Here is a 12537-nt window from a genome sequence, read left to right as displayed (position 1 = left end):
TATTTTATTGATGACTCACAGTAGCCATCATGTGCCTTATATGAGATTTGATTTTTCTCATACCCTCAGTGTTAGTTTGTCAGCAATCTCTCACTTATTGTATTATATTGGCCCTAAACAGCTTCATTCCCCGTTCAAATCATCCGTCCTGCCTCTACCACTCTCCCTGCCCTTTTAGTTTATAGTTCCTAATCTCCTGTGGCCTTAGAAAACTTACCTGAGTCAATAAGGTAGTGAGTGAACCTAATGCAAGTAAATAGTCAATGACATTTTAAGATCTCCAACTTGGCCTGGTTGCACATGCTTGCAATCTCAGCACTCCTGAGGCTGACGCAGGAAGACTGCTTAAGTGTGAGGCCAGCCACAGCTATCTGACAAAACCCTGTCAAAAAAAAGACCTCTCCAGAAAAGTAGCAAAACTGTTAAACTGCTTGAGGCTTGAGTTGATGTAAGGACAGAACAGGTGAGAAGGTTACATAGGTATAAAGAATTTCAGAGATAAGTATGTATTTGACGTTGAAAAAGATCCTTTCCCCCGCCCCCTACTAGATCTTTCGTATATGAGAAAAATACAGTTCATTGATAGGCTTACTATTTCAAGGAAAAGAAAAAAATGTATAAGAATAGTCCTCTTGTTTTCCTCCAAATGATATTCCAAAAAGGCATTTTAGTCTTTACTGTAGAAGAGTACTGTTCACTGAGGGTTTTATTAAAATTTTAACACTCTGTTTTCCATGTTGGTGCATACCTGTAATCTTGCCACTTGGGCGGTTGAAGCAGGAGGATTGTGAGTTCAAACCAGCCTGGGCTACATTATCCCTGACTTGAAAAGAACATGTAGGTTCTGTACTTTTCTGCTGGTGATTTAAGACAGGAGACGCAGATAGAGACAGAAATTAGGGAAGAGCAGCCATGATCATGTTAGTGATAAATGGATAATGAAGTACTTGATATAAAAGAGTTGACTGGTTAGTGCGCTTTATTAAGAAGAAAGGAAAGCTGGATGCATAATGCAGTAGAAATCAACAGTGTAAGTTGCAGGATATTGGTTCCATGGAGGGGGGCTTCTGCTTCCTAGAGATTGTGTATGAAATTTTGGAAAAGAGTGAATTCATGGTTAGAGATTTAGTTTTGTATTTGTTACTCTCTTTCTGAAGTGCATGTTGTGCTTGGGTGTGATGAGGGGACTGAGATGATCCAGCTGCACATGTGTTTAAACAGGAAAGGAAAGAGTGTGCTTGAGTTTCACAGACCATTTTGAGGACCTGTGTACAGTTGTTCCTAGAAAACAAGATAGGACATAGAAAATTGAAAATGTAGATGTTTTCAGACAGGAAATATCATCTAATACAGGTACCTGCTCTTATGTGAGGTAGGTATAAAAAGCGAGAATGGACTTGGGAAGAAGAATGTGATCCTAGAACTCTGGAAAGCTGTGTTCAGCACTTTACTGTAAAGGGAATACCCATACGGTTTTTCAGTGCTTTTCTTACAGAATAGATATAAGTCCACAGATGAACTGTTTATCAGGAACTTTCTTAAGTATTAATTTTTTGCCTTGCTTGTGAAAATAGTATGTACTATAGGGAGTTTTGAAAAATAAGAAAAACTCAGATGTCATTTTTGGAAAAAAAATTACGAATTGTAAGTATATATGCAATTACCTTCCTTTTCTTTTTATATATAGTATTTTTCCCTCAACTCACATTCCTCATTTTCTAGATCTAAAAGAACTCAGGCAGAGACCATCAAACTGAAGCGGATCCAGAAGGAGTTACAGGCTTTAGATGACATGGTGTCAGCTGACATTGGAATCCTCAGGAACCGAATTGATCAGGCAAGCCTAGAATATTCTTATGCACGGTGAGTTGAAAACTGAACTCTTAATAGTCTGAGGTAATTACTGTTTGCTAGCTAGGTTAGTAGGTTTTAGGTATGCCATCAATAAAGTCTCATGGACACCTCATTAAGCAATGTGCTCATTCAGTTGGCTGCCTGCCATACCACTTAACATTGTTTAAATTCCTATTAGAGTATTTCTTAAATGATTTATTTATGTTTTAGTCTTTCCTGATGAACCTTCAGCTAGTTAATGTTTGGGATGCCCAGTCTTTCAGGCTCTAACAAACTACACGCCTGACTGACTGGCCACAGAACTGTATTATTCTAACACCAAATCTATGCTCCTTCTCTTAAAACCTTTGATTATTTGATATGGCCTTCATAGAATTGGAGCCAGATTCTCACTTTAGTTCTCATCAAAGTAAGAAAATCTTGTTTATTTTGTGAAAGCTTTGAACATAAGCCAGGAACGGTGGTACGTGCCTGTAATCCCAGCACTGCGTGGAAGCTGAGGCAGGAGAATCACTGCCAGTGTTGATTGCTTAGTGAGACTCTGTCTAGAAAAAGAAAGAAAAGAACACTTGTGAATGTTTTCTTAAATACCTCTTTAAGAATCATGAAGTTTGTTTTTCCCTTTTTGTTTGATTATTCTTTGTACACAGTGGTTTGTACACATTCGTTTTCTTAGTTTCAACGACTGGCATTATTATAAAGAAAAAAATTATTGTGGAATATTTTTAAAGTGAACAAACACATGTAAAGAATTACATGGGCTTTACAAACAGATAAAAAGGCAAAAAAAAAAAAAGTTCAGTTTCAGGGTTCTCAGTCCCTTCAGCATTGCTTTAATCATCCTGGTTTGTCTTTTTTCACAGGGAAATGCTGTGCTAATGACTCAGCTTTGCATCTTTCTCTGTAACACTAGAAATCAATCAGAATGCTTCATTAATCTAGGGTAAACCACAGCATCAGAATGTTTATATAACAACTTAATAAAGCGGAAATGCTTGATGATAGTTTTTAATTCGCTGTTTAGTGTTTAAGAAAGAGGTTTGTGGTTGGCCTTGTAATTTTGGTAATTGCTGTTTGACTATATGCTGTGAGACATAATAGGTTTCCTTTTCTCAGCGCATGGCCTAAATTAATGTCATCAGTAGCTGATAAGTTGAAGGTCCCGATTTCTGTCAATGCAGTTGCTCAGGAGGTAACCAAGATTGTGTTACAAGTAAACTCAGCCTTGCTTTTTTAGCACGTTTTATTCTTTCCAACATGAGTTTGCTAGAGAGTCATTTTTACACCTTTTATACAAATAATTCATAGCATTGCCTACAGTGCTGGGTACTAAAGGAAAATAGTCTGGTTGTGTTTTAATTCTGTGCTAGTGTAGGCTAGAGAAAGATTCCATTTTTCACATTGAATATTATATAGGAATTATCAGTTTTAGCCTTCAGAGAACTATAAGCAAGTTAGAATTACCGATTCTTACTGAAATTTTAGGGAATTCTTACTAAGTAAAGATAGGTGCTTTATATCCTATATGCTTATATCTTTAATAATCTGAATATATCAGCTTTGCATGGTGCTGTTACTGACAAAACTGTGTACATGAATGCTGATATGTGAGTCTGATTTTAAAAGCCTAAGCTCCTCAGGTAAGTCAAAGGTGCCATAAGTTTGTGTCTGAAGCCAGGACTGTGTCCTTGTTCATGCATAAGTTTAAGGCAGAATTTTCTAAATTGGCATTTATGAGTATTGAGGAATTGCAAATAGCACAGTGATTCAGGATAGGAAATAGAGGTCAATGTCGAGCACTTGCCTAGCATGTGCAAGATATGGGTTGTAATCCCCAGCACCTCAGATAATAAAAAAATAGTGTCCAGAGTTTTACTGGAAGGTGATCCTTAGGACACTTAGTTTCTGTGGGAGATTTCCTTGAATTATTTATTTATTTATTTTTTTAGTAAGAAATAATGGGGCTGGAGAGATGATGCAGCAGTTAAGAGTACTGACTGTTTTTGCAGAGGACCGAAGTTCAGTTCCTAGCACCCACATGGTGGCTAACAACCTTCCCTAACTCCAATTCCAGGGGATCCGACACTCTTCTGGCCTCTGCAGGCACTGTATACATAAATGTGCTTATACATGCAGGCACATGAAGTAAATATACATAAATAACTCATACACATAAACAGATTTTTTTTAAAGAACATAATGTCTTCATTCTGTAGTGCCTGGTTCAGTGCTATCCACAAATGTTCATATGTGGTAAATAGTCAGCATTTCTTTAAAATGGGCATGTATAAAGCAACCTTAGACTAAGCCTGCCCCTGCAGTCTCGAGATAGCTGTGCTGTTGCTGCTGTGCACAGCTGTAACTGTAGCATCCCCATGTGCTAGGCAGACCACTTAACAGCCCTGGAGGTGTCTGTATATAGAGCACTTGTTTGAACCTTTGTTATGCTAAGAAAAACAATAACTATTTATCATTTAGACTTAACTTCACACTTTCATATGCACACATACGCACATATACAGAAGTAATTTAAAATTTTTTAATTGAATTTTTGCAGTTTTCATACAATATAATTTGATGGTATTTAGATCCCCTCCCTTATGCCCACCTCTCCTTATTGTCCCCCTACCCAATTTAATGATTCTACATGTATATGTATAATAAGGCAGATAAGAGTCTAATTTGTGTCTCTTAATGACCTTCAGTGTGAGTCCATCTATTGGAACCTGTCTAACCTACCAAAAGTCTCATGTCTCTGCTCCTCCCAGCAGCCATCTTCTGCCACAATTTCCTTAGGTGGGGTTGGAGTTTCTTACCTAAGAAGTAAATCATTTTTGAATAATTTATAAAAGTAAGAATAACAGATTGTAGAAAATACTATAAGAATGTAAGGATAGTAAATGTCTTTTGTTGTGAGTCTTGTTTGAGTTACAAACATGGAAAGATGAGAGATTATCATTACATCTTTAAGGAGTACTAGAATTTCTTCCTTTGAAATAATTGCATGAGGAAATCATATTTCCTTTTTATGTTTAGAAATTTATTTTTCATTCATTGTTTCATTTGGATGGGCTATTCTGAAGACTTAAGAATTTGACACTTCACATGCATGATCAGTTTCACCACCTAAACTTGACACCATGGTCCCTGCATTGTTAGTTTCTTAGGACTATCATAGCAAATTACCACACGCTGTATGACTTCAAACATCAGAAGGTCCCTTCTCTCACATTTCAGACTAGAAACCCAAAGTAAAGGTGTTAGCAGGGTTGTGCTTTCTGTGGGTCCCTCTGGTTTGATTACTTGTCTTTTCTAACTTTTGATGGCTGTATGTATTCCTTGACTTGTGGCCTCAGTTCTGCATTCTATGTTTCCACAGTCACATTTCCTCCTGTATCTTCTTTTCTGTCTTCTCTATTCAAAGGTTACATGTGATTGTATTTAGTATCCAACAGGGTAATTCAGAAGACCTCTTAAAATGCTCAGCTTAAATCACATCTGTTCTCCTATAAACTAATTTCATATAAAGTAATACTCAAAAGTTCCACAGATGAAGAAATATTTGGGGCTGGAGAGATGGCTCAGTTGTTATTTCCCAGCACCCACATCGTGACTTAACCATTCAGAACTCCAGTTCCAGGAGATCCCATGCCCACTTTTGGCCTCTGTGCATATACTTCCATACATGCAGGCAAAACACTCGTACACATACCAAAAAAAAAAGGATCTCTGGAGTCCCAGCCCACCTGGAAGTCACTATATGAACCACACTGGCCTCATTCTCACAGAAATCCACCTGACTCTGCCTCCCAAGGGCTGGGATTAAAGCAAAAATTTTTTTAATTAAAAAAATAAGTAAATATTTTGAGGAGGCTGTTTGAGCCGACTACAGTGTTCTTATTTAAATTTGTCTAACAGCGGCAAAATGTCTTTGTTCATTTTCTCTATTTCCAATATATGCGATAAATAAAAAAATAGTTATCAGTTGTGTTCAGTGAAAACCAAGAATAAAGAATAAGTTGTGAAGACAACAGTACTACCTACCCATTCTTGGGGAGAAAGCAGTGCAGAGCTAAGGCGATAAGTGATTTCATTCTTGTGACATCCTTGTACATCATTCTGGCATTCTCTCACTTTTAGTTTTTAGCATAAATAAGAATGAGTTATGAAAAACTCCTAGAGTAATGAAATAACAGAATATTTCAAGAAAGGAAAAAAATATCTCTAATCTATGGTTTTAAATAAGTATTTGTTCTTTAGAGACTTCTAAGAAAGGACAAAAGTCATATGTTAACCCATCCAAATAGTTTAAACTACTCAGAAAAGAGACCATAAAATGAAAAGTGGATCAGTGGGAGTTGATGACATTCAAAGAGTTAAACATTGAATTTTTTTTAAAAAGTTGATAACCAAAACCAAGAGACAGTTTTTAATATCTTTAAATAACATTAAATCACTTTGTATCCTCTTGAAATAACAAAACAATTCTGTAATTACATTTCCAGTTCTTGCTGTCTGATGTGTAATGCCCGTCTTCTGTTCCAGAGTGTCTTCATATTAGCCAAGGAGACCCCCGGGCTAATCATGTAGTTTGTGAAACTAATCAATATTTTAAACATAAATCACTCTGTCAAGGAAGATATGTGCATGTTTCTGGCTAGAAAGACTTTAAATAAATAAACAAAATTTGACATCTTAAGTGATTTATCTGGGGTGAAAGACCAGTGGAAACCAGGGACCCAGTTACAGATGTTAATTTCAATTCAGTATTCATGAACCCAGCCTGTAAATCTCTGCTGACTGATTGAGGGATACTGCAGCTGTGGAGAGAACAGAATTTTGGGAAAGGGAGAAGGTATTCATATATCTGTAATGTCAGAGTGAGCTCTTGACTTGACGCAAGAGCATTCATAAGCAGGGTATTATGTTACTGAGTGTGGAAATGAGGGACCCAGGTACCAACAGTTCCTTTAGCATAACATCTTTTAGCTTAGGAAGTTATTGAAAAACATTTTTAACATTTATTAGGTGACAGTAAAAAAGAAGAAATGATAAATGAGTACTATGTAAGTAGCAATTTTCAGTTATAACATCAGACCCCCTAAATTTTCTATAATTGCAATTTTAGATACATGTCACTGATACGGTAATTTCTTATTCAGATGCTCTGAAGGAGAAAGTCTGTTTCTCAGGCACTGGGCAAGATTCCCATGCTGAATCTTAAACCATGGGTCAGTGTGACACTGCTAGCCATCACTTTTACAGACAGACGCAGAACTTGGCTAAGTAACTGCCGTAGTTGCTGTACTAATTTTCAGTCATAGGAGGCCTTTTCTCCAACCTGTCTGCAGGAATCTAAATATTTCATTCAGGTGTTGACCCTGGTGGCCACCTGGTACCCACTCCAGGACATTCACAGACTAAACATTGGCTCTTGAACACTGTTTAACTGAGATGAACTGGGCTGACCCAGGCTCTCCTTTTGGATCATAGCAAGATTGAGCAGAGTGAAGCTAATATAGAGACCAGCTCGTAGCAGGACTGGTCTGTGAGTGAGAGAGGAAAGCTCAAGTAGGAAAAGTGTGACTTCTAAGCACTGAAGAGCATAGCCGGTGATTCTGATGACATGCCTCTGACACTGCCTCTTATATCCTGCAGGGAAAGTATTTTCCTCTTCCTTAGCTAGTTTGGGTAGAGAGCTCAGATTTGTTCCCTATATCCTATGGTCAAACTTGAATACATGAGGAATGACCACAAAGTTTTGAACCTTTAGTTCTCTGAAGCTAAAGCCTTTTAGGATTTTCACTGTATTTCCTGCCAAGATAGAGAATTTTACATTATGAGGTAATTTTTTTCTTTTTCTTATTTGCTATAACTCATATAGTTAAAGCTGTTTATTGCATTTAGTGAAATTAAATAGACCATCATAACTGGTAAGCCAATGTGGCCTTCACAAGTATTAGTGGTAAACAAATTGAAGAACTAGTTGACAAATTGGTATTTCTTTTCTTTCAGGAGAGGAAGAAACTTTCTACTTTGTTGTCAAAAAGAAAAGTAGCACATTACATAGAAAGTGACTTTAGTTTTTGTACCTATCTAATGCAAAAGGGAAAAAAAAGATTTCAGGTGGCTTCTCCCCTAAAATTATCCTACTTCACAGAAGACTGGCATTACTCGTCTGTATGGCTTGTGTATGTGGTGATAGGTGAAATGTTTTTCTTTCTCTCTTTTTTTTTTTTATTCTGAGGATTGAACCCAAGGGCTCATATGCTACACAGTTACTCTGCCACTGAGCTGTATCCCCAACCATAAAATCCTTTGTATGTGTAACATCAGTCTTCTGTTAACTAGTATAGACCAAGAACAACTTAGCCCAGAGATTTTCAGCTAGGAGCAATAATATCCCTCAAAAAGATGTCGGCAATGTCTGGTTTTTTGGTTGTCACAGCTAGTAGGTGGTTCTGGCAGCTAATGGATAATCCCAGTAATGCTGTTCAGAACCCTACAAGTACAGGGCAGCTCATTACAAGAAATAATTGTATGTCAGTTTTGACATTGTCAGTTTTGACATTGTCAGTTGTGACATTGTCAGTTTTGACATTGTCAGTTGTGACATTGTCAGTTTTGACATTGTCAGTTGTGACATTGTCAGTTTTGACATTGTCAGTTGTGACATTGTCAGTTTTGACATTGTCAGTTGTGACATTGTCAGTTTTGACATTGTCAGTTGTGACATTGTCAGTTTTGACATTGTCAGTTGTGACATTGTCAGTTTTGACATTGTCAGTTGTGACATTGTCAGTTTTGACATTGTCAGTTGTGACATTGTCAGTTTTGACATTGTCAGTTGTGACATTGTCAGTTTTGACATTGTCAGTTTTGACATTGAAAAGTCCTGCCCAAACTGATGTGGTGGTTTTCTGTTCTTCTTGATCTTTATTTACATCTTGGCCCCACTTAGCATCATTGTCTTGAGTGTGCTCTGTCCTATTTATGTTCACCCCTTCATCAAGATATTTCTTTTCTGATCCATTAATTAGAAATGCAGATGTTCTCTCCGTCTCTTGTTTTGCCTCTCATAAATTTAACCACTTGTGTGCCAGAGCTAGCGTGTTCCAGAGCATGAACTAGAACTAGCATGTGCCAGAGCTAGTGTGCCAGAGCTAGCGTGTGCCAGAGCTAGTGTGTCAGAGCTAGTATGCTAGAGCTAGCATGTCAGCTATTGTGCCAAAGCTAGTGTGTGCCAGAGCTAGCGTGTTAGAGCTAGTGTATGTCAAATCTAGTATGTGTCAGAGCTAGAATGTTAGAGCTAGCATGTGCCAGAGCTAGTGTGCCAGAGCTAGCGTGTGCCAGAGCTAGTGTGTGTCAAAGCTAGTATGTGTCAGAGCTAGAGTGTTAGAGCTAGCATGTGCCAGAGCTAGTGTGTGTCAGAGCTAGTATGCTAGAGCTAGCGCATCAGAGCTAGTGTGCCAAAGCTAGTGTATGCCAGAGCTAGCTTGTGTCAGAGCTAGTGTGCCAGAGCTAGCGTATGTCAGAGCTAGTGTGTTAGAGCTAGCTTGTGCCTGAGCTAGTGTGTGTCAGGTAGCATGTGCCAAAGCTAGTGTGTGCTAGAGCTGTCTTGAGTTAGCTTACAAGAGTAGGTGTTGCGCATCTCTTCCCATTTCTCCCCAATTCTTCATTTAGTGATGTCATGTGAGTAACTTGAATTTAGCCAAAGTGGTAATATTTATACCACACAACCTGGCATACTCTACAAATCTGAGCTCTCTGTCCTCCACCCTCTCCTAGAGATAGCAGACTACTAAGTTAACTCTTAGCCTACTTTCATTCAAGCACAGCTTTATTTTAGAAGGAAGTACAAAACAACATTATCAGCAATAAATCCAAATAAGGATGTTATGAAAATGGTAGCATCAATAGCCTATTTTAGCTCATGCTGTTGGTAAAGTGTTGGTATCCATATCTTCTCCCATTTTGGAATCTTCTTCTCCCATTTTGGAATTTGTTTCTGACTCTTGGATATGTTTTCAATTGAAAGCTAATGAACCAGTCTTTGCGTCTGTCCTGATAGGAAGCGGTTTGACAGGGCGGAGGCTGAGTACATCACAGCAAAGCTGGATCTACAGCGCAAGACTGAGACAAAAGAGCAACTCACTGAACACCTCTGCACGATCATACAACAGAATGAGCTCCGAAAGGCCAAGAAGCTGGAGGAGCTGATGCAGCAGCTGGACGTGCAGGCTGATGAGGAGGCTTTGGAACTGGAGGTGGAAGTGGAAAGATTGCTTTATGAGCAGGAGGCAGAAGCAGGGAAGCAAGTGGTCCCTGGAGAAAGGTTGTGTCAGCCTGCTGGCGGGCGTGTCTCTTTAGGATTTGCTGAAGAGATCAAAAAGCCTCAAGAAAGACAAGCTTCTTCTCCAGAGGTAGACAGGCAGGGGGAGCATTCCAGTAGTGCTCCTGTTACACTCAGCTGCCCAAATCAAGGACCTAAGACCTTTTCAGCTGCTCTGGCCACATGACAGGTGGTGTTACCTGGTCTCTGATAAAGCTAATTTAAAACTGATTGTGTTTGAATCCATGATTAGTTTTAGTAGGTTAACATGTTTGATCATTCCAAAGTTCCAAATTTGGTAATTTTATATTTAGGGGGACATTTCACCTTGATTCTTCCATGTTCCTTGAATTCTTATTAATGCGTTAATACAAGTAACTGAAAAGGTTGGAAGAGCCTGCAGCCCTGGGCTTCGTCTCCAGCACTACAGAAAGCAGAGTGGTAGAAGGAAAACTGCATGGCTAGAGTGTTTTTAGCAGGTAAACACAGAAAAACAAAGTGAAAAATAATTTTCAGTACTTAAACTCATTTAACTTGTGGGAGAAGTGTGAAGAATGCATGGTCTTACTTATATAATCATTGGAAAGACAGAAATTACTGTGTAAAACAGACAAGAAGAGGAAAAAAAGGTTAAATTCTCTGCGTGTTACTCAAGTTACTAAACACAACTTGAAAACTACAACTAATATAAGGAACTAGACAACTTAATGCCACATTATTTTTGCCTTTAAGTGGTTTCTTGTTTAACCTGAATTTTGGATAGCTGATGTACATACACAAATAAGCTGTATGTTACTTTCACAGTATTCTGCTTTCTGTAATTGGTGAATTGATCAGTGAACTTCAGACAACAAAAGCATTTCTAAAGTGAGGATAAAAATGATATAGAGAACTCACCTATTGCCACTTTTGACTATCAAACAATGATGTGCTTCCTTTCTGAAACTCTGTAAAATAGATATTTTATGTACTGGATCTTAATTATCCCACTATAAAGCATTTAGATTGTTAAAATGCTCGTTATTACTTTAATAATTTGTTCATGATACTTGATCACTACATTGTGCTTTATGTGAATGTATATATAAATATTGTAGTTTTGTCACAAGATCTACCAATATTATCTTAAATATCTGTCAGAAATTACAAAATATAAAAAATACGTTTTTAGTCAAAACAAAATGAAATAAAGGAAATGACAGTTATATCAGTAATAGTTTAGAGAAAAATTAGGGATATCCTATTTTTAAATTGGTTTCTTTGAAGATTATCTTCTGGTAATATGGATGAGCTTTGTAGTTTTTTATAACTTGAGTTGCAAGTATAGCTTTCCATTACTGGCTTCTCTAAACACAAGCATGGTAGGTCATGCTGCTTTTATTTATGTATGACATACATACAAATTGTAAGCTTCGTATTGCACAAGACACTCTTATTTTTCTAAGAAATAAACAAGTCTGATGTGTTTACAATATGGTCCTTCATTTACCTTGAAAAAAAACTAGTTTCAAAGAGTTTAATATATGTTCTTAAGCAGAGAGTGTTTGTCAGTAATGCATTTTGGATGTTGTAAATTCAATTAACTACTTTTTATGAGGTTCTGTTAAGAAAATTCATTAACAAACGAGGTCCTGTAATATTGCTTAAATACAGGCTTGTACAGTCTTAATTTTCAAAGTGCTTAGAAGGTCTATAGAGAAATGTATAGAGAAATGAGAATCATGAAAGAACTGTTCTACCCACCACACCGAGTACCGTTCTGCACCTCTGTTACATTGTCTGCCTGACTCAGGCCATGAAGTTCACTGCATCTATTTCCCTAAAAATTTGCTTTATAACTCCATTTGGTGTGTGTGTGTGAAGTGACTTCAATTATGCTATAAAAGGTCCTAACTCCATATAGGGTGTGTGTCTATGTGTCTTTGTGTGTGTCTCTGTGTGAAATGACTTAAAATATGCTACAAAAGGTCCATTGAAATTATTATTTTGGAAAAGCATGACTCCCTTGCCTTTCTAGGGTGGTATTTGAGTGTTCAGGTGAAGATATAAGTGACAAAATTGTATTGCATCAGTTTTATGCAGACAGCTGTAGCCCATGTGTGCAAGAATGGAGGCGCATTGATGTGAAGACCATACACACTGACTGCACGCAGCCCTGATATAATCTTGTCCAATATGTCCGATCAGCTTCGATATAGAAATTCACAAGTACATGACAATTGTTCATTTCTGTGAAGGAAATGGTTCAGAATTACTCATTGTTAACTTGCTTGTTCTGGTTAAAAGATAATGTTTATGAGACTGTTGTAACTTTCACTTACTGTAGAACAAAATTTTATATGTTTAAACTT

At 37.5% G+C, this 12537-nt stretch overlaps 1 protein-coding gene across 3 annotated transcripts in view; it reads left to right on the top strand.

Moving 5' to 3' along the window:
• Positions 1–12086, top strand: part of Gorab (golgin, RAB6 interacting) — a 23080-nt gene extending 10994 nt beyond the window's left edge. For all 3 annotated transcript variants that reach the window (XM_008824890.3, XM_017796068.2, XM_029559497.1), the window contains exons 4-5: positions 1723–1863; positions 9926–12086. In XM_008824890.3, the coding sequence (XP_008823112.2) occupies positions 1723–1863; positions 9926–10373 (589 nt within the window). In that variant the 3' untranslated portion in view covers positions 10374–12086. The remainder of the gene's footprint in view (positions 1–1722; positions 1864–9925) is intronic.
• The last annotated feature ends 451 nt before the right edge of the window (positions 12087–12537 follow it).

Source organism: Nannospalax galili, unplaced genomic scaffold (genome assembly GCF_000622305.1).
Source record: "Nannospalax galili isolate Female #2095 unplaced genomic scaffold, S.galili_v1.0 scaffold1189, whole genome shotgun sequence".
In the NCBI taxonomy this organism is placed as follows: Eukaryota; Metazoa; Chordata; class Mammalia; order Rodentia; family Spalacidae; genus Nannospalax; species Nannospalax galili.
This window is presented reverse-complemented; position numbering and strand designations above follow the sequence as displayed.